At 42.5% G+C, this 26946-nt stretch overlaps 1 protein-coding gene across 2 annotated transcripts in view; it reads left to right on the top strand.

Annotated features, from left to right (window-relative positions):
- Nucleotides 1-2031: 2031 nt before the first annotated feature.
- The window catches only part of Bms1 (BMS1 ribosome biogenesis factor), a 40125-nt gene continuing 15210 nt past the window's right edge, over nt 2032-26946 (top strand). Inside the window, exons 1-13 of one of the 2 annotated variants that reach the window (XM_042273932.2) lie at nt 2032-2222; nt 2911-3120; nt 4275-4465; nt 5538-5617; nt 8343-8531; nt 9054-9196; nt 10368-10489; nt 10803-10996; nt 14161-14300; nt 16449-17224; nt 17410-17511; nt 18652-18809; nt 26220-26301. In XM_042273932.2, the coding sequence (XP_042129866.2) occupies nt 2945-3120; nt 4275-4465; nt 5538-5617; nt 8343-8531; nt 9054-9196; nt 10368-10489; nt 10803-10996; nt 14161-14300; nt 16449-17224; nt 17410-17511; nt 18652-18809; nt 26220-26301 (2353 nt within the window). In that variant the 5' untranslated portion in view covers nt 2032-2222; nt 2911-2944. The other variant, XM_076567704.1, reaches the window with a different exon arrangement.

Here is a 26946-nt window from a genome sequence, read left to right as displayed (position 1 = left end):
TTGATATTATCTTAAAAATGTCATAAGAAGCCGGGTGGTGATGGTGCACACCTTTAATCCCAGTACTCAGGAGGCAGAAGCAGGTGGATCTCTGTGAGTTCAAGGTCAGCCTGGTCTACAGAGCAAGTTCCAGGACAGGCTCCAAAGCTACATAGAGAGACCTTGTCTCAAAAAAAAAAAAAAAAGTCATAAGAAGCCTAAAAACCTTAAAGATTCTAAATTGTTTCAAAAATAACCACTTCAGTAGCTATGGGGATAGTCGCTTTATGTGTCTATGATCTTTCAGAGTATGCCTTCTAAAATTTAAAGCTTTAAATGCTTCACCAAGCTGTTGTCATACAAACAACTGTTTACACTGACTGTTACATCTTTTTTAGATGTACATTGATAACTATATCATGATCAACTTTTTTAGTACAAATAATAAATGTTTCCAAGCATTTTACATTCCAAGTAGTGCATTGTAATAGATAAGTGGACTAAATATTGGTTACTGTGAAAGTCCTAATAGAATGATATACATAGTGCAATTGACTAGATAGTGAACAAAAAAGAAATAAAAAGATATAACTGCTTTTAAGGGATTGGGGTTTTTAGTATAGATATAAGGGGGAGCATAGTCAGGAAGGATCCAGACTGAACAGGACTAGCAATTTATACTGGGCATGGGAGGAGACGGAGGAGAGAGAGGAAGAGAGAGGAACCAGGAGTTAGGAGGCTAGGAGCAGGCCTGGAGACTAAGAAACCAAGAGGCCGGCATAGCCAAAATGCCTGAGTTATATAAGGAAGAGAAACGAGGAAAGGGAAGCCCAGCCTGGGCTGGACAGTTGAGGGTAGGGGGTCTGGTATGTCAGCCAGGATGACCCTGCAACAGGTAGGGACTGAGGGAGGCTGGCTGCTAGAGTCCACTTCATTCAATAGGCACTTTAGCCATTTGTCTTGAGTTTGAGACTTTACATCTCAGCTTTTTTTGTTGATGATAAAGAGTGACGTAGTCTTTCCTATAACTGCTTTCTGTTGAAATAGGGGCATTTGTTGGGGGAGGGGGCAGGAAGGTTGGAATGGTGATCGCTGGAAAGATGGTCATAGGTTGAGAAGAGAGAAAGGAATGCAGATCTTACAGACTGTAAATTGCTAAACCTTTGATTTTGTTTCATGATTTCCATATACATTTTTACATCTGTTTTGTGTTGATATGCTATGAAAAGGTACAAAACAAGGTAGTTTGAGGCACCATGAACCCGTGTTCTTAACCCATTATCGCTACTATTCAGTTGAACAATAAGCTCTTGCTGTCTTTGACCTGAGAGCTATGTTTTGCATGGACATGTTATTTGGTGGGAACCTAAGTCCATATTCCCAGGCCAGTCACTCATATTTGGTGCAATAACCTATTTTTTATTCTTCTTGAGATAGGGGCTGCGTTTTGAGTCCGCCATAGTTGTAGCAAATAACTTGGAGTGGAAGGAGTCCTGGGAATACAAGGCTGAGCACATAGAAAATGCTCAGCGGCTATGTTTCTTGAGAAAAAGCCCAGGAACAAGAAGCACGGTTTGTCTCAGCCCTCGGCCCGTCTTGGTACGGTCTTGGTACAAGAAGGCACTAGAGAGTTGAAGAATGGAAGCACTCTCAGTGATGGCATTTATGAAAGACAGTGAGCCGTAGCCTGTTGGACTGCGGTGGGGTTCTGACTTTTCAAGTTGTGACTGGAAGAGCCCTCTGGCTTTCCTCGGGTATTCAAGCGGGCGAGGCTACAGGGGCGCCCGGATCCCTGGCGTGGAGTCAGCGTGCGCAGCTCTCCTCTGCCGGAGTCCTGCAGCTAGGTCGCTCTGGCTGAGGACGAGGAGTCTAGACTGTCTTGGACAGGAGAGATGAAGGTTTCCCGGAGGGACTTGAAGGAGCGTGGAGCCAGGGCGAAAGCAGCCGACACGCCTGCGCACACGCTCAGCCAATCAAGCGCTCACTTCCGGCTTTCCCCTGGAAAGCCGTCCGTCCGCGGGGCTCTCTTTCTCTCCCGTTTCTCGTTTCCCTCCGGCGGGTGCGTGCGAAGGACAACTTCCGCTTCCGGCGTCGTGCTTGCGGGCCGGAGCAGTTGCGGCTGTGAGGTTGGGTGATTCTGCGAGCCCCGTGGGAGCAGGTGCGGGCGGTCAGTCTGGTTCCCGGTGAGGTCGGTGCTCAAGCCTCCGACAGGCTGCTCCCAAGCCGCGCGTCTGGGCTGCAAGGCAAGTTTCCCAACTGCCGGAGAGGTGCTCCGGGGAGTGCGAGGGTGCCCGACCCTGAGGAGTTGGGGCGGGGAAGGGGATCTTCCAGCAGGTGACCTAGGTCTTACCCAGCTCCGTTCTGTGTGTTTTTCCGAGCAAAAAGAGGAGATCACAGGCAGGGGAAAATGCGCTTCCTCCAGTGGCTGCGAGACGGGTCTGGCCAGCACTGTTGTGGTGTTTTAAACTTTTATGTTTTCGTTTAAATTAGAAAGCCACTTCATTAGTTCAGTGAGTGGCTAGGCCAGAGTTGTCCAGTTTAGTAGGCACTTGCCACATATGGCCGTTTCAGTTTAAAAGTTAAGATTGTTTTTCGGTTTCCCAAGGTACATTTGAAATTCTCTGTAACCACGTGTAGTTAATGGCCACTGTATTGAGAGCCGCAGGTAGAGTATGTTTCTGTCATCACAAAAATGAGCGCTGCCGATGGTTTTAAGATATGTAAAACATAATAAAAGGATAATATTGGTACCGGTAACTCTTCTACTTTATGGCATAAGAAAGAAATGAATTTGGAGATAGATAAGCAGTTTCTACCTCTATTCGGAGAACAAATATATCATTACTTCATAAACAAATGAAATTTACTGCCCCTGCCCATGTTGCCCTGATTATAATATATTCCCACCCCATGCCACTCTGTTCCATATAGGTTAAGACTTATTTATAGTTGATAAACAGCCACCATGGAGGCCAAGGATCACAAGAAACACAGAAAGAAGCACAGTGGGCCTAAAGCTGAGAAGAAAAAGAAACGGTACCTGCAGGATCTCCAGCTCGGAGATGAAGAGGATGCCCGGAAGAGAAACCCTAAAGCTTTTGCAGTCCAGTCTGCTGTGCGGATGGCTCGGTCCTTTCACAGGTGCGTTTAGCTGGGCTTGGTGGTTCTTCCATTTCATTAAGTAGTAGGAACCTCTCTCAGATGGTATTTGCCTTTGTGGTCTAAATAAGATCTGAAGGACACAGGCAATGCCGTATTGCTTTCCCTCACATTTTAGAACTGCAACCAAAGGAGCATTTTGCCTCCAACATCTGTCCTTTGCCTTTTTTTTTCCCCAAGAGAAAAGAATTTATATTAGTTCACAGAAAAATGTTGTAAACTTTAACTATCTCCATGGTAACGTATGCCCCCCCCATCCTTCATTTAATGCAAGGTACTAAAATAATTGTACTTAGGGAGACATTCTATATATCCAGCAGTTTCTTTTAAACATTACTGAATTAAGTTCTTTTTTTTTTTTTAATTTTTTTAAAATTTACTTTGTGTATGAGTGCTTTGTCTGCACATATACCTTTACGCCAGAAGAGAATATCAGATCCCCCTAGAGATGGTTGTGAGCCACCATGTGGGTGCTGGGAATTGAACTCAGGACCTCTAGAAGAGCAGTCAGTGCTCTTAACCACTGAGCCATCTCTCCAGCCCCCTGAATTAAGTTCTTTTGTTTGTTTGTTTTTGCTTTTTCAAGACAGGGTTTCTCTATGTAGTCTGCTTTCTTGGAATTCACTCTATAGACCAGGCTGGCCTCAAACTCACAGAGATCCACCTCCTCTGCCTCCTGAGTGCTGGGGTTAAAGGTCTGTGTGACCGCTGCCCAGCCCTAATTAAATTCTTTCAACTGCATTAAGAGGTTAGGAGTTATTCTCATCCCAATTCTGTGGATAAGAAAACAGGTCCAGGGCACAAACTAAATAGCCAGGTGATTGATAGAACGTTTTCTTTATCTCCTATACCTCTACTTGTGTTATATACTGTCTCCATCTTTGCCTATTATTCTCTTGAACATTAAAGTCAAATCAGTCTGATTTACTATGTGTTTGATTATTATTAGCTTTATTTTTTTAGTCATCTGTTTTGTCTTTAGTGAAGAATAGATTTTGGATAGGGGAGGGGGTCGGTTAGAAATTAGCCAGTTAAAGTTAATTGTATTATCTTTTCTCTATAAAATCTAACTTTAACATGTTAAGGTCTTTTGTATTCTGGAAGTAAACTTTTTTTTTTTTCTTCAAAACCATTAGGACTCAGGATTTAAAGACAAAGAAGCATCACATCCCAGTGGTTGACCGAACTCCACTAGAACCTCCACCAATAGTGGTCGTGGTGATGGGGCCTCCAAAAGTTGGAAAGAGCACTTTGATACGGTGCCTCATTCGGAATTTTACCAGACAGAAGTTGACTGAAATCAGAGGCCCTGTGACAATTGTGTCAGGTAGGGAGTGCTGCCTTGGAGCTGGTGTGGCAAGTATTGTGCCTGAGGGCTAACAACCCTGAGTTTTGTTTGCTCAAACAGAAAATATAATACCAATGCTGTTACATCGTATAACCACATATTTGCTTTTACTGAGTTGCCTGTAACTTCAAAGGTCACTTCTTAGACATAACAGTGTTGATGTATACCACCTTAGTTTGACTGGTTGACTTTGTCAAGTGTGCTTCTTGGAAAGACTTAGCACTGGGCCCGTCATTGTGAACATGTGCATTTCATAATAAGTTAGCTCCCATGTACTACAGACATCTGCTTTGCTTCTCAAAGCTACTCTTACGAGAATTTATATGCTTTTTTTTTTGTGTGTTGTTGTTGTTGTTCCTGTTTTTGAAGCAGGGTCTCTCTGTGTAGCTCTGGCACCCCTGGAACTTGCTATGTAGACCAGGCTGACCTTGAACTCACAGAGATGCACCTGTCTCTGGCTCCCAGGCGCAGGGTTTCGGATTTCTGTTATTAAATGAGGGAAAATGAAGTCAGTTCCCCAAATGGTAATGGTAGAAACAGAAGTGCCTTGTTATAGTAGCCGTGGAGTAGACATTTCTTTGTCTTTGGGATATCCTTAATCATTATATTTTAACTGGGAAAGTTACTGTTCCATGAGCATTTTGGCTTATTAGTTTGGGGATATTTTTATTTATAGTAGTTGAACAGGAACATATGACTATCCCACGAACATCCTGTTACATTATGTTTGATGATGGTTTTAGCCATATTGAGAGTATAGAAAAGTTTGGAGATAAAGAGTGGCCTGTGGCTCAGTAGGATCATGGTCCTTAGAAACCCCGTCTAGGATTGTACCTTTTTTAATATCTTTATTTATCTGGGTGCAGTTGTTGTATTTTAAAATTAAGGCGAGACCAATGCAAAGAAACCAGGATGGAATTGATACAACTATCACATTCTTGTAGAGGTGTATGGTGTTTTAATGGGTGCAGTTAGAAACATAATTATTATAGAGTTAATGACAGAGTGTTTTCAAGATTTTGAAAGGTAAACTTTCATCTTGTCCTTACAGGTAAAAAGCGCAGACTTACCATTATTGAATGTGGGTGTGACATCAATGTGATGATCGATCTGGCAAAAGTAGCAGATCTGGTAAGTCAGTAAGGTGGCCTGGGGTCACGACGGAGAGTGACAGTGTGGTGGGCTCTGTGTCGTTGCAGGGGAACACTGGTGGTTATTAAGGAAAGGTAGAGTAGAAGTGGTTGAAATTATGATATTGTTAATATCATAAAAATGGAATGTGCATGATGAATGCATTCTAAAACCAAATGAAACCATAGGGGTGAGAAAATTATGGGCAAGTTTAATATATGAATATACACAGGCACACACAGCAAGATTATATCAATACATGCATGTATAGGCACATACACGTACATACACTTGCTTGCACAATGCCTACCATTTCTTGAACTCTCCCTAGGCACTGTACTAATAGCTCTCTGTAAATTTAGCTCACATTACCACCAATGTGCTCATTTAGATATTATGTATACTTTACATATGATGAAATCAAGGCTCTCATCAGCTAAGTAATTTATCTTGGAATGAGTCCCCTCCCTCCCTCCCTCCCTCCCTCCCTCCCTCCCTCCCTCCCTCCCTCCCTCCCTTCCTTCCTTCTTTCCTTCCTTTCCTTCCTCCCTACCTCCCTTCCTTCCTTTTCTTTCTCTCTCTTTCTTTCATTCATTTGGTTCCCCCCCCCCCCCCCCAGACAAGATTTCTCTGTGTAGTCCTGGCTATCCTGAAACTTGCTCTGTAGACCAAGTTGGCCTTAGACTCAGAGATCCACCTGCCTCTGCCTCCTGAGTGCTGGAGTTAAAGGTGTGTTTCACCATACTTGGCTAATGTCTTTATATTTATTTATTTAGTGATTTATTTGACCCACTATGTTTAATTATGGCTGCTTATTTGAGTTTGGTTATTTATTAGAACACTGGCAATTTATCACCAGCGCCCCTCCCAGAATTCATTAACTGCATGGAGTCTCAGGCTCATGCATGAGGGAATGGTGATGGGCTCAGTCTTGTCCAGGTAATCACAGATACGGGAGTTCTTGAGTGCACTCTTCCCCATCTTCTGGCTTTAACAGTTGTTTTCACCCTGTGTTCTGCAGTACTGCTGAGCCACGGAGAGAGTGATACAGTGGGACCAGTGTCCTGTTTAGGACCAAGCACTCTACAGTCATTCTTAGCACTTTGACCAGCAGTGAATCTGTTAACTGCACCATCGCAAAAAGAATCTCTGGAAAAGTCCTAGAGTTGGACTAATCCAATTTGTGTTGTTTTTTGCTTCTGATACAGGATCTTACTATGAGCCCTGTGTGCTGGCCTAGAACTCACCGTGTAAACCAGTCTAGCCTCAGACTCAGAGATCTGCCTGTCTCTGTCTCCCAGGTGTTGGGATTAAAGGTGTGCATCACCAAACCTGGCTAAACATAACCATTTAGAAGGCAGTCTGACACTGTGTCCTTTTAACAAAACGCCAGTAGTGGACTCCTTTAGAGCCTATGACCTCCCCAGTCATGGGCTCTTGACCAGTTTACAATGCTAGACACAAGTTCTGTGGAACAGGCCTCAAATTCAATCAAAAGGCAGTTGGTTACCACCATGGTGGTCATTTGAGTGGTGAACATAACTAGACTGGCAGGTCGTCTTTGATGCAGCTCATGGGGTTCACAGCTGGGAAAGATACTTGATGAGCCCACCCCCCAACAGTTTGTATATTCCATAAAATTCTATTCTTAATGGTTATGGTAGGGTGAGGCAGTCAGGGTTTATCAATGGAAAATCTATATAGTACTAAGCACAGAGAGGAAGCAAGATGCTGGTAAATCACGAGCCATGTGACAAGATATAGATTTATAAAAATGGGTTAATTTAAGATGTAAGATCTAGCTAACAAAAGCCTGCCACAGCCATACAATTTATAAATAATATAAATCTCTATATGTTTACTTGGGTCTGAGCGGCTACAGGAGCCAATTGGACTGAAAAAAACTCCAGCCACAGTTATGGTAGGGTGAAGCAGTCAGGGTTTATCAATGGAAAATCTATATAGTACTAAGTATAAGAAAAAGATGGAGCCCAAATTGAATTTGGGAACTGATGGTGGTTATTACTTTTTTTTTTTTAGTTGTCTCTTAACCTAGCATGACAGGATAACAGATATCCTGGAGTGTATGTGTGTGTATGTGTGTATTTAATTTAACTAGATGTCAAAGAGCTACAGATTTTTGTTCTTTGGACCAGAAAGACTCCAAAAATATAAAAGTTACCAGTCTGTCCTGATTAAAATTTTTTTACGATTTATTTATTTTATTATATGTATATGAATGGTTTGCTTGCATGTGAGTCTGTGTGTCATGTGCATGCCTGGTGCCTACAGTGGTCAGAAGAGGATGTCTGATCCCCTAGAACTTGAGTGATAGATAGTCGTGAGCTGCCATGTGGGTCCTGGGAATTGAACCTGGGTCCTCTGCAAGAACAAGTGCTCTGTTGAACCATCTCTCTCTAGTTCCATCCAACTATATTGATATTAAAGATACATATTTTTTAACTTGGGGTTTATTAATAATGTTACTCTTAGTACAACTAGTATAAACTCGGTAAGCCTTATGTTTTTAAAATTACTGAAATACTAATGATTCTGTAGTTTTGAGAGCATGAATATTAATGGAGATACCTTTTGTGTCGTTCTTTTGAATATTTAAGCAAACAAGTGAGTGGCTTGATTTGACCCATGGACTGTAACTTGCTGACTCTTGATCTGGGTGGAGGATTGTCGTGGCTTCTGTGAGAAATTGTGTTCTGTTTTTTAGGTGCTAATGCTTATAGATGCCAGCTTCGGGTTTGAAATGGAGACATTTGAGTTTCTAAACATCTGTCAAGTACACGGCTTCCCTAAAATCATGGGCGTTCTCACCCATCTCGACTCCTTCAAGCATAACAAGCAACTCAAGAAGACCAAGAAGCGATTGAAACATAGGTTCTGGACAGAAGTCTACCCGGTAGGAAGAAAAGCTATTATCGAGTCCTGTTACTTGTGACCCTTTCAAGCAGCCAGAATGAAGAGCTCTTCATAAATCTCTGGGGTTTTCCTGTGTGCGTGTATTTCTAGTCCTTGGCCTGTTTGCCCACGTGGTCTTTATCCGTGTCTCTTGATGTATCACACTTGCTTCTGTACACATCCGTCAGAGTGTATCCTCTACTGGTCTGGTTTGATGCAGTGCTTCCGAAGTTTCTGCTAGTTCAGGAGCAGGACCTGCCAGTATGAGTACCTCCTCGTACTGCTGTGGCCCATTGGTCACAGAGTCCTTTCTCTGCTTAGGAACCTCAGTGCCTTCTCCACAGATGCTGGTGTGTAACTGAGAGGAGCTTGCTTTGGTGAGACCTTCACATGACAAGCCCTGAAGAAAACAGCCAGCTTTGAAAACACCAAGACATTGGCTCCTAATGACCCTGCTTCTTATGGTGTTGACACACATGTAATTGACTTTCATTTTTACTTCTTTTTTCTTTTTAATGTTTAGGGTGCCAAACTGTTCTACCTTTCTGGAATGGTACATGGAGAATATCAGAACCAAGAGATTCACAACCTGGGCCGATTTATTACAGTTATGAAGTTTAGGCCTCTCACATGGCAAACTTCTCATCCTTACATCCTGGCAGACAGGTAAAATATAAGTGTGAGTTTCTTTTCTTTCAGGTCTGTATATTTCATTTTAACTTTTTAAGGCTCAAGAAGGATCAGTGATAATGCCTATTATGTGTAGTCACTGGAAGATGCCGTGCTTTCTAGGGCGAATAATTATAAACATTGCCAGTGAAGCTAAGGGCTGGGGATACAGCTCAGTGCATTAGAGGGCTTTCCCAAAGCCTCTGGCTAGTTCCTAGCATTTTTTTCCTTTTTTGTTTGTGTTTTTTTTTTTTGCTTTGTTTTTCGAGACAGGGTTTCTCTGTGTAGCTCTGGCTGTCCTAGAACTCACTCTGTAGACCAGGCTGGCCTTGAACTCAGAGATCCACCTACATCTGCCTTGGAGTGCTGGGATTAAAGACGTGCACCACCACTGCCTGCCTGCCTGCCTGCCTGCCTGTCTCTCTCTCTCTCTCTTTAAACAAAGCTAGGTGGTCAGGTGGTGGTGGCACACGCCTTTAATCCCAGCACTCAGGAGGCAGAGAGAGGCGGATCCCTTGAGTTCTGAGTTTGAGGCCAGCCTGGTCTACAGAGTGAGTTCAGAACAGCCAGAGCTACACACAGAACCCGCCCCCCCCCCAAAAAAAAACCCAAACAACAACAACAACAAAACCAAACAAACTGGCTAACAGAAAAATGGGAACATTTTGAGGCGTCAGTGATGAAGTCCTTGTGCCTAGAGCACCAGTTGCTCAGTACCTCTGCTTTACTTGTGTTTTGTTTTCTCAGCCTCTAATCCTTTCCTTAGAGGAATCCAAGATAAAGCAAAACCTCAGCCAGCAGGTTAATCTTAACTCTTCCATAAAGGGTTTTTCTAAACATGTTCTGTGCTCTTCCCTGACCCAGTGTCTTGTGGAGTGCATTACCATATGGAGCCAGTTGGAGGCAGTCATGGTTTTCTCCTTGTCCTCTGGAACAGAGTGAACCACGCTTCCATATTTCTGTATCTTGTAGTTTTCTAAATGATGTGCTTAAGGAGCGAGTCTTGTTCTTGTGGTGCTCAAGATTGAGCTCCAAGCCTCATGTGCTGGGCAGTGTTGAACCACTGAGCCATGCTCCCAGCCCATGAACAAGAGTGGTCAACACATGACGAGAAGTGTAAGTACTTTTTACATTTCTTCCTGCAGTGTGATTGCATTTATTTTTCTAGGATGGAAGATTTGACAAACCCTGAGGACATCCGCACAAACATCAAATGTGACCGAAAGGTGTCTCTTTATGGTTATTTACGAGGGGCCTACCTGAAAAATAACAGCCAGATTCACATGCCAGGTATTCTCTTACTGTAAAGCACACCGTATCTGTCAGCCTCTTGGGGCGGTTTCGTTCCTCCGGAACATTGAGAAATGACCAAAGAAGGCAGAACCATGGTCTGGAGGTTTTAGAAACAACCCAGTTGTGTATCATCTGCCAAAATGTTGAGTGGATGCTGATACTGTCTAGCTAACAAGGTCTACTGCCTCAGTGCCTTTTCCGGGTCACACCTCAAGCCTGCAGATGCAGGGATGTGTTTTCCCGATGTTTGACATTTGTTTTGTGAATACTTGACTCCTTGTCAAGCTGCTTCCTGGGTTCTGTCTTCCAGGCGTAGGGGATTTTGCTGTCAGTGATGTCAGTTTTCTCCCAGACCCCTGTGCTCTCCCGGAACAGCAAAAGAAGCGCTGTTTGAATGAGAAGGAGAAGCTGGTCTATGCGCCTCTCTCTGGAGTTGGGGGTGTGCTCTATGACAAAGATGCTGTCTACGTCGACCTTGGTGGTAGCCATGGCTTTCAGGCAATGGTAAGAAAGGGTCTCGTTTCTGAATTGTTCTTTGCAAATCTTTTTTGTCAACTATTGCGTTCATCTTCTAGTTATTAAAGCTTTATTTCTTTTAATCCAAGTTATGACAAAAAGAATTGATTATAAAGGGTGGTTTTCATTGTAGCAAGCAGAAAATCAAAATCTTGTCCTTCCTGATTTTCAGTTTTGAAGGCCGCAGTTGTTAGCACTCCTGCTGTGCTCATCTTCTTTCTAGAAAACTGTAGGTCCAGAGTGCTCTTATTCTGTCTTTGCTTTTCTTTCTTTCCTTCTTTCTTTTTTTTGGAGACACGGTCTCTACATAGCCCTGGCTGGTATGTGTTTTGTGTGTATGTAATTAGTAATTAGTGGTGTTTTTATTCTTTTATTCTTTCTAATTTACAACTTCTAAAATCAAAATTAATTAAATCACATTTCCCCTTTCCTTTCCTCCAGCCCCTTCTGTGGCCTCCCCCTCAAGCTGATGGCCTCTTTTTCTTTGATTATTATTGTTGTTTGTAAATATATTTATGTGTGTAATTATAAATATATAACTATAACTGAGTCCGTTTGATGGTATTTGTATATATTTGATTTCAGGGCTGACCAGTTTGTATTGGATAATTAATTAATCAGGGATTCAAACTCTCTCCCTCAGCAGGCATTAGTTGTCGCAGTTCTTTGTCTGTGGATGGGATCTTGTGAAGGTTCCCCCTGTCGCTTTAACATGACTATTGGTATTGTCATTGTTCAAGTCTTGTCTAGGCAGTCATTCTGTTGAGATGTCAAGGGTGTGGCTGCCCTGCCATTTCTAGGAAACACAATCTTAACCACAGACCTGCTGCTCCTCTGGCTCTTAAGTCTTTCTGCCCCTCCTTGTTCTCTGAAGCTTAGGTCAGGAGTTGTGTTGTAGTATGTCCATTGAGACTGGGCTCCCCACCATATGTTGATAGTTTCCTATAATGGTCTCTATTTGCTATAAAGAGAAGCGCTTCGATGATAGCTACACTTCTGTGTGAGTATATGGATATGTTTTAGAATGCACTTGGGAATTAAGCTTGTCTCGTAAAGTGGTGGACGTAAGTCCTCTAAGATCCATGACTTCACGAGCCCCTCATTGGTTAGCTTTCCAGTACCATGCATGGTTTCCTTCCTGTGGACAGCTGTGGACACCCAGATGTGAGTGCCAGTATTACACCTTTAGGGACATCTTGCCACATTGGCCATTGTTGTGGTTCATAGGCATCACAGCTGGGTAGGACTATTCATTGCTTCCTTCCCTTGGTGGCTTGCTTAATATTTTCTGGTACTATGATCACTAGACCTCAGGAAGGAGCTTTCAGGTTGGATCCATCTTGACTCTAGGTTCTTTGTCCTAAGTATGTGTCCTTCAGCGATAGGAACTTATCTTCAACCTCTGAGAAGCAATGAAGGACAACAGCAATACCTTGAATTATTCTGGAGTGACTTGGACTCCCGTGACCAACCACTCACATGGAAGTTTTTCATGCTGGGTACTGGGGATTTTGTTAGAGAGTCTGTGGCCCTTGTGAAGAACATTGTCAGTCTAAGTGGCATATTTCATTTAGGGTCTCTTATCGTGTGTGTGTGTGTGTGTGTGTGTGTGTGTGTGTGTGTGTGTGTGTGTGTGTGTAAGTGTAAGAAATTTGAGGTTCTTTTGGAAAGATTTCTTTGACAATTTTCTATATGTGTATATTATGTTTTGATCATTGTCACCCCAATTACCCTTTCTTTCCCTCACACTTCTGGCCACCTTCAGTAAGTGCTCCTCTTTTCAGACTCACTCTGACTAGTTCCGGCATGTATACGGGATGGAGTTGAGCAGTTTCCATACTTGCTTCCCTTCTTGTTGCCCCTCATCTTTCCTGCTGAAGCTTCTCAGCATGTCTTTATTTTTTATTTTTTTTCAAGACGGTTTTTCTGTGAAACAGTCCTGGCTGTCCTGGAACTCACTCTGTAGACCAGGCTGGCCTTGAACTCACAAAAGTCCTCCTGCCTCTGCCTCCTGAGTGATAGGATTTAAAGGCATGCACCACCAACACCGGGCAGCATGTCATTTTTTTATAATGACTCACTGAGTTTAATTAGGGTGTTTACATGAGAATAGGTTTGGAGTTATTTACTGGATGTGGATTACAGAGGTTAAGAGCACTATCTGCTCTTGCAGAGGACTTGGGACCTTTCCAGCACCTACATGGTGGCTCACAACTGACTTTTACTCCAGTTCCAGGGAAACCGACACCCTCTGCTGGCCTCTGCAGGCATAAAGGCATGCAAGTAATGCACAGATGAAAATGTGTAGGCAAAACACACTACATGCTACACGTTAAAACACAACAACAGAGATTCCCCCTCAGCAGCCATTAACTGTCATTTGCTCCTCAGGGAGAGATGGTGCCTTAAGAACCCCTCCCCAACCCAAGTGAGAATGTTGACAGGCTCCGCCTTGTGTAGCTCAGTATAGCTGCTGTCCCATCATGAGTACAGTGGCCAGGCCTCGTGCGGAGGACAGTGTCACACAGCATTATTCCTGTCCTCCAGCTTACGTCTCTCCATCCTGTATTCCAAGATGTTCCCTTTGTCTTGGGAGTGATGGGGACTTAGATTTTTTGTTAGGTTTTGAAAGGTCATCTTACTGAGTTAAAATTGTTCTTGGCTGTAGTGGAGAGACCTGGAGTTTTCCTAGCTAAGGGTTTAGGTTACCAGATTATGTACTGCGTGAATTGAGAGGTGTTTGCAGTGTTGGGGGTCAAGTTTAAGCTTTGTTGCAAGAATTTCTTCTCTTTCTTGAGACAGTGAGAAAAGTTTTTAGAACTATAAGGTAATTTTTTAAAAGATTTATTATTTTTGTGTATGTGTCTGTGTCTCTCTGTTCGTCTGTATACATGCATGCACGTGTGTGTGTCCAGGTGGCCACAGAGGCAGACATGTCAGATGGTGCTGCGGTTCCAGGCAGCTGTGAGCCTCCTGGTGTGGGCACCGTGCTAGAAAATGAGCTCCCAGGTCTTCAGCATGAGCAGTATGCGGTCGGAACTGCTGAGTCGTCTCTAGCCCAAGTTTAGGGTAGTTTTGAGAAGTGGTGCAGCCAGCATGTCGCCAGGATCCTTGTGCTTTCCTCACTTGCACGTTTTTCCTGGCTTTGGCAGGAGGAACCAGGCCCTACACACGAGCTGGTCCAGAGTCTCATCTCCACCCATGCCAGTATCGATGCCAAGATGGCTTCAAGCAGAGTGACACTTTTTTCTGATTCCAAACCGCTGGGGTCAGAAGATATAGATAATCAAGGGTAAGTCTACCATTTTCCAAGGTATTTATTTATTTTTTAACATTTATTTGTGTGTGTATGTGTGTGTGTGTGTGTGTGTGTGTGAAAGAGAGAGAGAGAAAGAGCTCGTGCTTGCTCTTTAGATTGTTAGAGTTGGTTCTCTGTGTCCGTTCCAGGAATCAAACTCAGAAAGTCAGGTTTGGTAACAAGTGCCTTTACTCAGTGACCCATGTTACTGGCTCTCTCCTAATTTTTAATTTTAAAAAGTTAAAGTAAAAATTATATTACCTACCATTCTACCATCACAGTTTTTATTTTGATGGGATTTGACTCCAGGTTTTGGGTTTACTGTGTATATTCGTGTGCTTCTGGACAGTTTTTCACTTATGTAGCATTACATAATATTATATTTTCTCACAATAAAATACAAGATTTAGGGGAAGGGGGGGGAAATACAAGATTTATTTTCAACAGAAGTATTCATATTATTGCTCAAATACTACACAAACTTTTCTATTGATTGCTTTTAATTTTCTGGGAGACTGCTTGGATATTGTTTAGTGACCAAAATTCTAGAGTGGTATGTAGCTGCTTCCTCAGGTCTCGTCCAAAGGCACATGCCTTGTCTCTGAAAGTCTTCCATACATTGCTTTGCCGCCATGGTAGATGTCATTAGCGTGGCTCAGTTTTCAACCCGGGTTGGGAGCTTGTATGCTTATGTGCCATTGCTAATCATTAATTTTTTGTTCTCACACCTCATAATCATTCTGAAAATGATAGACTATAGTATTATTTATTATATTGTGCATTATTGCCTGCTGTGGTAACTTGAAAAATTAAAGAGTTCATTTAAGGGTCATTATTCCCGGGGCTTGAGAGATTGCTCAGTGGTTAAGAGCACATCCTACTTCTGCAGAGGACTCAGATTTAGTGCCCAGCACCCACATTTATTACCTTACAAATGCCTGTAACTCCAGTTCTAGGGGCTCTGACACCCTCTGACTGCTTTGGCCACCTACATGCTCATGGTACACATAAACTCTGTAGGCACACACATAATTAATTAATAACTTTATAATTTAAATATCCTGAGCATTTTCTTTGTCTATATTTTCTTTATATATAGTCTTTTTATATAGTCATTGTTTTGCTATTCGTGTTTCTGACCTAGGAACTGTCTTAGAGTCTATTGCAGTTTTTTTTATAATTGATGGTATCACAATTTTATATGTAGCAATACATTGAATAGCTTTGTTAAGTTTTAATTTTATCTTGACCAACTCAATAATTCCATACCAATTAATGGAACCCAGGTCTTCTGTAAGATGAGCGAGTGCTCTGAACTGCTGAGGCATTTCCTCAGCCTGTGTCACTATACTCTACAAACTCAACAGCACCCCAAAAATGAGTCACCAACCCACAGAGCACTGTTCAGAACTCTGGCCAGCTGGCATTCTTTAACCAAGAGCTTTCCCTTCCCACTTGCTTTCTGTATCACTGCCGACTCTGGACTTTGGTTTTATTTTGTGTGTTACCATTCCATTACTGTTTTCTCTGATGTCTGCATGGTCCCAGCTGTGACCCTCAGTGTCGAGTCTCATGTCCTCTAGGCACATCCCATTAATCTGTGAGCATGGGCATAGTATTTCCTGACACAACAGGTGACCCAGGCTTACATTGTCCTTTGAACCTGGAGTTAGTTTTTAAAGATGTACTAAATACCAACTTCCCTTTTGACTAGTTTTCCTAAAAGAGAAGTTGCTTTGTTTGTTTCTAACAAGAGTCTCCTTGTTCTATTAGTGACTTGCAGGCATGTCATTAGGCAGCTGTGTGAGTTTGCTTCTTAGTTACTTGTCATTTTTTGTGCTGTCATTTTGGAAGGATGATAGTGCTGTTTCTTTAGTAATGCTAAGAGTGAACACAAAGCTCTGCACAGGCCGGGCCAGAGTCTGCCGGCAACTCTACCCCACAGAAATAAGTTTCTGTTTGGGGACAGGGTCTCACTAAGTTACTAAGTTACCTTGTAAACTTACCTTCCTGTGAGCTCAGGCTGCCTAGAACCTTGACCCCTACTGCCTCAGCCTCCCATTTCTCGGCATAGGGGTTGACATTTCTAGACTGGCTAACTGCTGTACAGTTTGAATTCATTTTTATTTGTTTGAAATATAGGCTGTGGATGCCGAAAGAGGAAAAGCAGCTGGATGTGAAGACTGGTCGAGTACGTCGGAAAGCCGTTTTTGGAGACACAGAAGATGAGTCTGGAGATGAAGACAGTGAAGATGATGAAGAAATGTCTGAAGGTGACAGAACGGGAAGTGGCTCCAGTGATGAGGATGAGGAAGAAGAAGAAGAGGAAGAGGAAGGTGCTAAAGCCACCAGCTGTAAATACCTGTCGGGCAGGGGAAGCAAGCGACCAAAACTTGAGGAGCAGGAAGAAGACAGTGAGGCGGACTTGCCAGCGTTTGCTGATAGCGATGACGATCTCGAGAGGAGCTCTGGGGAAGAGGAGGCAGCTGAGGAAGCAGACGAAAGCAGCGAAGATAGCGGCGACTCTGCTGCAGGAGAGAGAGACATCAGGGACTCCAAGTCTCGGGGAGGAGGTAGTGGGCCAAGGTCGTCAGCAGCTCATGAGTGGAGGGACCGTCCGGATGTAGAGAGGCCTTCCCCAACGAGAAAAGCGGCCCTCACCACTTCTGATTCTGGCCATTGTACAGCCGAAGAGGCATTCCCATCTGAAGATGAGTCTGGAGACTCGGAGCTCAGTTCCGATGAAGACTCGGAACACAAAGGGGGGGTTGTCAGGGGAAAGCCTGCAAGTCCTCAGGGGCGCAGTGGGCAGAAACTCGAGTCAGAGAACATGGTTGATGAGACCAGTGATATTGAAACTTTACTCAAAGAGGAAGAAGAGCACAAGGAAGAGAATAGCAGCTCCATGGAAACGTCAGGTAAATACTCCAGAAATGCCAGGCATCCTCACACTGTTGGTATCAATAGGATGTTTACATTTTCGAGTCTGCTCTTTGGGTTTGTTGACTACTTAAACACGTCGTGAGCACGTTTTAGGATGGGTGAACTTTGGAGTTGGAGGCAGAGGCCAGTGAGCAGGTGTAACTGGGTGTTGGTCTTTCAGGTGCCCTCAAGTGGAAGGAAGACCTTTCCAGGAAGGCAGCAGAGGCCTTTCTGAGGCAGCAACAAGCAGCTCCAAATCTTCGAAAGCTGATTTACGGGACAGGTAAAGAACTCTGTTCAGAGCTCAAAATGTTTTATGTTCTTAGATTGTTTTCTGAAAAGGAAATGAGGTAGACAATAGGATTGGAATTATACTTTCGACATCCATTATTTCTGGCTATCAGCTTTTATATATTTACCAGATAGTTTAAAAACAGATTTTAAATTCTCTCTCTCTCTCTCTCTCTCTCTCTCTCTCTCTCTCTCTCTCTCTCTCTCTCTCTCTCTCTCTCTCCCTCTCCATCTCCCTCTCTCTCCCTCCCTCCCTCCCTCCCTCCCTCCGTGTGTGTGTGTGTGTGTGTGTGTGTGTGTGTGTGTGTACTGATGCCGAGGATATATGTGGAGGTTACAGGACAAATGTGTAGAGTTGGTTCTCTCCACCCTTTTATGGGTTTCCAGGTTCCAACTCAGCTCACCAGGCTTGCATGCCAAGCATCCTCACCTGCTGAGCTTTTTGCTGGCCTTGGCAGATGTTTATAATCATGTTATAGGGACTATAAATTGGTCTTATAATATATTGTTCAGTTGGCATCAAAGTTTTAATGAGAATATTGTCCCTTGTGTCATTTTATAAAGTCCTTCATGGAATTTATTTTGTTTTGTTAAATTTAATGTTAAGAACATATTTTTGCCTATGAGAGTCACCCCCCCCCTTCCTTGTAAGAATGAGAGCCCTGTGTTCTCTTTGCCCATGTTCACTAATTTTTATAGTTTGTTAAACTTGTTAATCAGTTCTTTTTAGGAAAAAAAATGCAGAAATAAGTTGCCCCATGAGAGGAAATTGGAGAGTGATCTGCACTGTTCTTCATTTAGATTTTACCTCAGACACTTACTGACAGAAGTTCTAAGGGAACTCTGCATAGACGATCTTGTGGGAGAGCTTTTCCTTTAAATGCCTCCCTTCCCCAGCCTCCAGTACTCACTCCTCAGTGGTCTCGGGGACAAGTCTTCCAGACACATTAAGTGATAGCTTTTTGGTCTTTTGGCTCTTTGTGGGTGAGTGGTCCAGGGACACAGCATGTCTGTAATGAACGGGGACCACAGTTCCTTAAATTCTAAGGTGTGTGGTTTAACTAATTCAGGGCAAGGAGTCCTCTAAGATTGAAGTTTTTATTTTTACCTTTCTTTTTGGTGGTCTCTTTAGTGACAGAGGATAATGAAGACGAAGATGGAGACACCGTAGAAGAGCTTGGAGGGCTGTTCCGTGTCAGCCAGCCGGACAGAGGGTGTAAGCACAAGGCTGACTCTCTGGACTGCTCTAGATTTCTTGTGGAGGCGCCTCATGATTGGGATTTAGAGGAGGTAATGCTGAGCGGTCTGTGTGCTTTGGAAAGTCTTGGGGCTGGAAGTATATCACTGGCAGAGTGCTTCCCTCGCATCTGGACACACAATCCCTGCCACCCCTCACCTCCCTCACACACACATTGAAATGCAGTGAAATGATTAAAGACTTACTTTAGAAGAACATTTTCTGACTTCAGGATTGCATATTTGTTACTGGCTTCTTGGTTCTCATTTCCCCGTGTCAGTGTTTCCAGCGTACAAGCAGTAACAGGTTCTGAGTTTAACCAGACTCCATCTGTCCTTGTGGTGTGGTGAGGGGGAAAGGAAATATTCAACTGCTGGTGTGAAAGCATGCTGCCTTTTTATTTTTAAAGCTCAGGCTTGCTTAGGCTCTCTGGGGGTCTTCTTTGGTTCCATATGTATCTTAAGATTTTACTTCTGTTTGTTTTGGGAAGAATGTTGTGGGTATTTTCATTGGCATTTCATTGAATCTGTAAATAGTCTTCCATAGGATGATTATTTTCACAGTATTCTACCAATTCATGAACACTTCATGAACATGTGATGTCTTTTCCCTTTCTAGTCTCTTCCTTCAGAGAGTTGAAGTTTTCATTGAAGAGGTATTTTGTCTCCTTGGTTTGGTTTATTCCAAGATACTTTATTGTCTTTGGTGCTGTGGTTAATGGGAGTGTGACCAAGTCTTTGTCAGTGTGTTTGCTGTTGTGTATAGAAAAACTACTGATTTTTTGTAAGTTGATTTTTTTATTCTGCCACTTTGCTGAAATTGTTGATTGTTTCTAGAAGTTTTCTGTTGGAATTTTTAGGATCTCATGCCATTTGCAAATAAGGATCTTTTAACTTCTCTTCCTGCTTGTATCCCTTTCACTTCCTCCTCTTGCCTTACTGCTCCGGCTAGTGCTCAGGCACAGTACTGAAAAGGAGTGGGGACAGTGGGCAGTGATAGGTTTCCACCGAGGCCAGATCACATGAGATGAAAAACAGATAAATACAGATTTTTTGGGCAGTCTCAAAGAATGGGGCCAGAGAACTCACGCCTGGACTAAGGCAGGAAGGTTTTATAGACCTTAATTGAGGGATGATGATGTGCCAGCCAGGAGCTCGGACTGTGCCCAAGTATGGTCAAAAGCTAAGCCCCTGGGCAGGCACTTGGGTAGGCTCGTCATGTCAGAAAGGCGGATTGCATCTGGGCTTTTGGTGCCATTCCTTTGTTCAGAGTTTTTTAGTGCAGGTGAGGTTGGGGGAAGGAAGTAGGGCAGTTGGGGTTTCCCCAGCTTGTACAGGGGTGAGCAGGGGTTCCAGCCAAATAGGGAGCTCTCTCATTCCTGATTTTCACGGAATTGCTTCCAGTTTTTCTCTGTTTAGGATAGTGTTGGCTGTGGATTTGTCTTGTATAGCCTCTATTATGTTGAGATGTATTCCTGCAGTTCCACTCTCTCTAGGACTTTTATCATGAAAGCGTGTTAGATTTTGTTAGAGGCCTTTTCTGCATCTCTTGAGATGAGCATGTGAGTTTTGTCTTTAAGACTATTTCTATGATTTTACTTACTGACTTAGGAACCATATTGCATTTCTAGGATAAAGCCAACTTACTTGATCATGGTGGATGATCTTCCTACATGGCTTTATTTAGTTTACTAGTATTTTATTGAGGATTTTTGGCATCTATGTTCTCCATGGATATTGGTCTGTAGTTTTATTGTCTTTGCTTGTTTTTCTTTGTTTTTTGTTTTGTTTTTTTGAAACAGAGTTTCTCTGTGTAGCATCTCTGGCTGTCCTAGATCTCGCTCTGTAGACCAGGCTGGCTTCAAACTCAGAGATCTCTCCCTGTTCTTGCCTCCCGAGTGCAGGGGTTAAAGGCGTGCACCACCACCATCTGGCATTTGCCTTGTTTTGATACTAGAGTGATACTGGCTTCTTAGAATGAATTTGGGAGTGATCCTTCTGTTTCTGTCTTTGAAGAATTTAAGATCGCTAAGTAAGGGTTGGTTATAGTTTTTCTCTGAAACTAGTAGAATTTTGCTGTGAATCCATCTGGGCCTGGACTTTTTCAGTCAGCAGGTGCTTTATTACCCCTCTGTCTCCTTATTTGGTGTGGGTCTGTTTAAGTTGCTTCCTCTTGGTTGAACTTTGGTCCTTTGGATGAATCAAGAAAGTTGTCCATTTCTTTCTGGTTTTCCAACAACAGAGTACAGGTTTTTAAAGTATTCCCTTAAAACTATTATGAACTTCTTTGTTGTCTGTGATAATGTTTTACTGCCTATCTCTAATTTTATTAATTTGGGTCTCCCTTTTCTTCCCTTTGGTTAGTTGGGCCAAGAATCTGTTGTCCTTGCTTTTCTCAGAAAACCAGCCTTAGAGTCATTGATTGATTGTATTGGTTTTTGTTTGTTTTTTGCTCCATTTTATTAATTCGATTTTTATTATTTCTTGCCTGCCATCTGCTGGGCTTGGATTTGGTTTGTTTGTGTTTTTTCAAATTCCTGAGTTGCATCCTTAAGTCATTTATATGTGCTCTTTCTGACCCAGCTTCCCTCTTAGAACTGCTGTTAATGTGTCGCGGAGGTTTTGTTGTCTTGTTTTTCATTTTCATTTAGTTCTATGAATATTTTTGTTTCTTTCTTGATTTCTTCTTTGACCTGTCCATCAATCAGTTATGAGTTGTTTAATCTCCATGAATTTAGAGTTTATACATTTACTGGAGTTTTGTTTGCTGTCGACTTTTTGTTGTTGTTGTTTTTCGAGACAGGGTTTCTCTGCGTAGTTTTGGTGCCTGTCCTGGATCTCACTCTGTAGACCAGGCTGGCCTCAAACTCACAGAGATCCACTTGGCTCTGCCTCCCGAGTGCTGGGATTAAAGCACTCGGGAGGCACCACCCGGTGCTATAGACTTTTATTGTATAATATTGGATAGGATACATGGGATTACTTCAGATTTTATGTATTTGTTAAGGTTTTTTTGGTGACTAAGCATGTGGTCTGTTTTAGAAAAGCTTCCATGAGCTGCTGAGTAGAATGTATGTTTGGCATTTGGGTGGAACATCTGTTAGATCTGTTTTTGATGTTATGTAGTTCTAAGGTTTCTCTTATTTTTTGTCTATTAGAGAAAATGGTGTGTTGAAATCACCTACAATTGTTGGGTTTGTGTGTAAATATGTTTCATTAGTGTGTTTTCTTTTTTTTTTATTTCTTTTTTTTTAATTTTTTTTTAAATTTATTTTTATTTTATGTGCATTGCTGTTTTTGCCTGTGTGTTTGTCTGTGTGAGGGTGTCAAATCCTGGAGTGACAGACAGTAGTCAGCTGCCATGTGGGTGCTGGGAATTGAACCCACGTCCTCTGGAAGAGCAGTCGGTGTTCTTAACCGCTGAGCCATCTCCAGCCCCTTTATTTCTTTTAAGACTTAAAAAATTTATGTGTATGGCTGTTTTGTCTGCACATATGTCTGTGTGTGTGTGCCTGGTGCCCGTGGAGGTGAGTGTACATCAGATCCCGTGGGACTGGAGTTACAGACAGTTGCAAGGCACAGTGTGGCTTTGGGAATCACCTAGATCCTCTGGAAGAGTGCTGTAACTGCAGCTACTGAGCCAAATTGGGCGCAGCAGAGTTTGGTGCATGTGATATTTTCCTGATTAATTGATCCCTTGATTAGAATGAAGTGCTCTTCTTTGTCTCTTCGGATTAGTTTTAGTTTTAATTCTATTTTGTCAGCTATTAGGATGGCCATGCCTGCTTGCTTCTTGATCCCATTTTCTTGGAATACTTTTTTCCATCCTTTCACTTTAAGGTGGTATCTTTAAAGCTGAGTTTCTTGGAGATGATAGATGAATGGATTTTGCTTCTCTTTCTCTCTCTCTCTCTCTCTCTCTCTCTTTAAAACTTTTTATTTTATGTGCATTGTGTTTTGCCTGCATGTATGTCTGGGCGAGGGTGTCAGATCCCCTGGAACTAGAGGTAGAGACAGCTGTGAGCTGCCATGTAGGTGCTGAGAATTGAACCCAGGTCCTCTAGAGAAGTAGCCAGTGTTCTTAACTGCTGAGCCATCTCTCCAGTCCTCTGGGTTTTGTTTCTTAATCCTTTCAGCTAGCCTGTCTTTTGGCTGGAGAGTTGAGGAAGTGAATAGTTATTATTGAAAAGGTGTGTATAGCTTGCAGTCCGTTTGTTGCTTTTTCCTACTAACTTGTGTTCTTCCTTGTACTTTACATTTCATTAAAGTTTAACTTTGTTTTCTTCCTAAGTCTCTTGACCGTGTTTGTTGCTCTCTTGAGTTCAGAGTATTGCTTCCAGGATTCTGTTGAGCATTTTGTTGTTGGAAATGAAATTTTTTAGGCCGTTTGGATCATGGAAAATTTTTTTCTTTTTGCTTAACTATAGCAGATAGTTAAGTATGGTACTTAGTACAGTAGTCTTGGTTGGTAGTTGTGGCATTAGAACTTAGAGTGCGTTGCTCCAGAAGTGAGAAGTCATTTCTGGGAAATCAGGTATTACTCTGAAGGATTTCCCTTTATATGTGACTTGTATTTTTTCTCTTGCAGCTTCCAGTGTTTTTATTTGTTCTGTATCCTTAGTGTTTTGACCATGATGTGCTGTGGGGTGTCTCTTTTCTGGCCTTGTTTGGTGTTCTGTGTGCTTCCTGTATCTGAATGGGTGTGTCTTTCCTTAATTTGGGGGAAAGCGTGCTTCTGTGATCTTGTTGAAGATCTGGTCTATGCCATCAATCTGGGGTTCTTCTCCCTCAGTTATGCCTGTAATTAGAAGATTTGGTCTTTTGATGGTGTCCCACATTTCTGAATCTTCCTTTCCTGTGCTTTAACATTATTTCATAGTCCTTGCTTCAGTCCAGATCCTCTGCTCTATCTTCCAGTCCTGGTGTCCTGTCTTCTGCTTGACTTGTTCATTCTGCTGGCTAGGCTTCCCAGCAGTTTTCTAATCAGGATGTTGGCATTTTCTCATTCCATTTTCACTTCAGTTGTTTCAAATTGTGAATTACCTTCATCATTTCATTCAGCCATGTATTTGTATTTTCTTTCTTTCTTTCTTTCTTTCTTTTTTTTTTTTTTTTTTTTTTTTTCGAGACAGGGTTTCTCTGTGTAGCTTTGCGCCTTTCCTGGAACTCACTTGGTAGCTCAGGCTGACCTCGAACTCACAGAGATCCGCCCGGCTCTGCCTCCCGAGTGCTGGGATTAAAGGCGTTCCCCACCACCGCCTGGCATGTATTTGTATTTTCTTGGACATCTCTCAGGTGTTTATCATTACCCTCGTAGAGTTTAGTGAAGTATTCGTTTATCCTTCATTAAATTCCTTGAGTTCTTTGATAAAGTTTATGATTGTGCTTTTAAATTGTATGCTGTGGTTCACCTAGGTAGTTCTCAATAGAGAACACTTCTGTAAGACTGCTGGGTTTGATGGGAAACATGCTGTCATGGCCATTCATGTTATTTTTTGTTTTGGTGATTTGACCTGGGCATGTGGACTTCTTTTTTTGGCTTTATGTGTGAAAGTGAAAACCTGGCCTTCCTTGGATTGGGCCAGTGCAGATGTATGACCTGAGGTAGGTCATATAAAATTAATGGATGGGCTGTATAATTGGACCAGGGAAAGATGGCTCCCAACCCCTGGTCTAGAGCTAGGCCTGTGGGTGCAGAGATGGCAGTGGGCGTATAGGAAAGGGGAGATGGCTCTTGAAGAAAGCAGGTTCAAAGGCCATGGATCTGGAGCTAGATTTGTGGGTGTGGAGGTGGTAACTGTTTTGGGAAGGAATGCAGGGGATAGGAGAGGGAGGAGGTGACTTACCCAGCAGTGGTGTCTCAGGGACCAAGAGGGTTTGTGGACCTTGGTCTAGAAGTAGCCTTTGTGTTTGCAGAGAGTGACAGGAGAGCAAGGGTGGTGGTGTCTTACTTAGAGTTTCTGTTGCTGGGGTAAAACGCCATAATCAAAAGCAACTTGGGGAAGAAGGATTGGTTTCCCCTTAGAGTTCACAGTCTGTCTGTCATCCAGACAGGTCAGGGCAAGAACTCAAAGCAGGAACATGTTAGCAGGCACTGATGCCCCTCCTGGCTTGCTCGGCATTCTTTCTTATATATAGTACCCAGGACCGCCTGCCCAGAGGTGGCACTGCCGCGGTGAGGTGGGCTCTCCCGTATCGATTATCAGTTCAGAAAATGCAGCACTGTCCTGCCCATAGGCTGATCCAGTAGGGGCGTTTTCTCCACTGGTGTTCCCACTTCCCAAATGATTGGTGTCAAGTTGACACAGAACTAGTCTGCATAGATGGCAAAGGGAAGAATAGACTTATCAGGTGGAGGTGGTCAGGGGAAGAGGGTTCAGGTCTAGAACTAGGCTTGTTCTTTGGTAGATGGCTGCTGGTTGGCAGAAGGGCAGGGAAGGGGAAGAAGTTGTTTTCTCTCGAAAGGTGGCTAGGGAACCTAATATAATGTTCTTTGATAATTTCATACACACACACACACACACACACACACACACACACACACACACACACGTATTTTGATCATATCCACCCTGCACTGCCTCTCCTCAATTTCATGTTTGTTTGTTTGTTTGTTTATTTATTTATTTACATCTTTAATGACATTCCTTCTAGAGAATTAGCCCTTGGTTGAATTGAAGGAGTAAAATTAGAAAAATCATGTAATTGCTCATCTCATTTATCTCAGTGTTATATACAAAACTGTATCAGAACAGTATGTTAGTTACTGTTGATAAGATTAGAGAAAACAAGTTTTTCCCTCATATATTCTCCATTCTTTTAAAAAATAGCCGTGCAATTTTCATTCCCACCAGCAATATTTGTGGGTTCTAGTTTATTTACATCTTCAAGAGTTATTTGTATCTATCTTTTTTTAGCCACACTAGAAGGTGTGAAATGTGTCATATCATGATACTGATTTGCATTTCTCAGATAGCTAATGTTGTCAAGCATCATTTCAGATGATTGCTATCTATTTGTTATATACCTGTTCATACTGTTTGCTTATTTTTAAAATTTAGGCATTTAGTTATAAGAGTTGTTTATTCTGAAAACATATCCCTTATCAGTTTATATATTCTGGGTATATGTCCCTTCTATATATTTGCAGATTTTTTCTGCTATTCTGTAAGAATTATCTCACACACTTATGTGGAATGAATGTATCCACAGAAGTGTGTATTTGCTTTCTTATTAATATTTTTGAGACAGTCTCTATTCTAAGTTGGCTCACTGTGTAATCTAGACTGAGCTTGAATATTCTGCCTCAACAACCCTGATACTAGGATTATAGGTATGTACTAGGATTAAAGGGCCAGTTTGAAATGTCCTGAGAAATATTTAGAGGCAAATTGTTGTCTGTTACCATTTCTGAAAGGTAGTTGTTTTGTGTGAATGTACTAAGTGCTGGTTTTTCCGTGTAAGGTTATGAACAGCATCCGAGATTGCTTTGTGACGGGGAAGTGGGAAGACGAGAAGGATGCAGCCAAGATCTTAGCAGAGGACGGTAAGTCAGGGCTGCGCATTCTCTCTGTGTGGTTGAGTGTGCGCATGCCTCTGGAAGCAAGGGGCAGACAGCCTTAGCTGTTATTTCTCGGGTTGCGTTCCTGCCTCAGACACTGCCTGCCCATTTATTTATTTATCTTTAGGCCTGGTCTCTTATTTTCCTGAACTCACTAAGTATGGTAGGCGGGTTGCCCAGCAAGATCTAGGAATCGGCCTCCCTGACCAGGATTGCAAATCACTTGGCTTTTGTTTACGTGAATTCTAGGGAGAGAACTGAGGTCTTTGAGCTTGCACGTATAAGCACTTTATCAACAGCCATTCTCCTACCCTTCATATTTTCTTTAATGTCTTATTGTCAAGTTGAAAATTGGTCAGTTGTGAATGCTTTGGGGAATTGACAAATAATATCCTGTTTTCTGCCCTTAGCTGACCTATTTGCTATTTGGGGACTTTAAAGGAAAGTGAGAAACCTCCTATAGTACAAATAGATATTATGTGTGGGTTGTCCTCAGCATGTTTGTTTTAGTGAAAGTAATAGTCATGGAAAATTTAAAGCAAAAGGTACATATCCATAGCAGAGAATTTTAGAAAGTACATATAATACTAAAATTCTGCTACACGTAAAAGACCCATTAGCATTTTGAGA

The sequence above is a fragment of the Peromyscus maniculatus genome, chromosome 3 (assembly GCF_049852395.1).
Source record: "Peromyscus maniculatus bairdii isolate BWxNUB_F1_BW_parent chromosome 3, HU_Pman_BW_mat_3.1, whole genome shotgun sequence".
Classification (NCBI taxonomy): domain Eukaryota; kingdom Metazoa; phylum Chordata; class Mammalia; order Rodentia; family Cricetidae; genus Peromyscus; species Peromyscus maniculatus.
The sequence above is the reverse complement of the archived record's forward strand: the minus strand, read 5'-3'. Positions and strand labels throughout refer to the sequence as shown.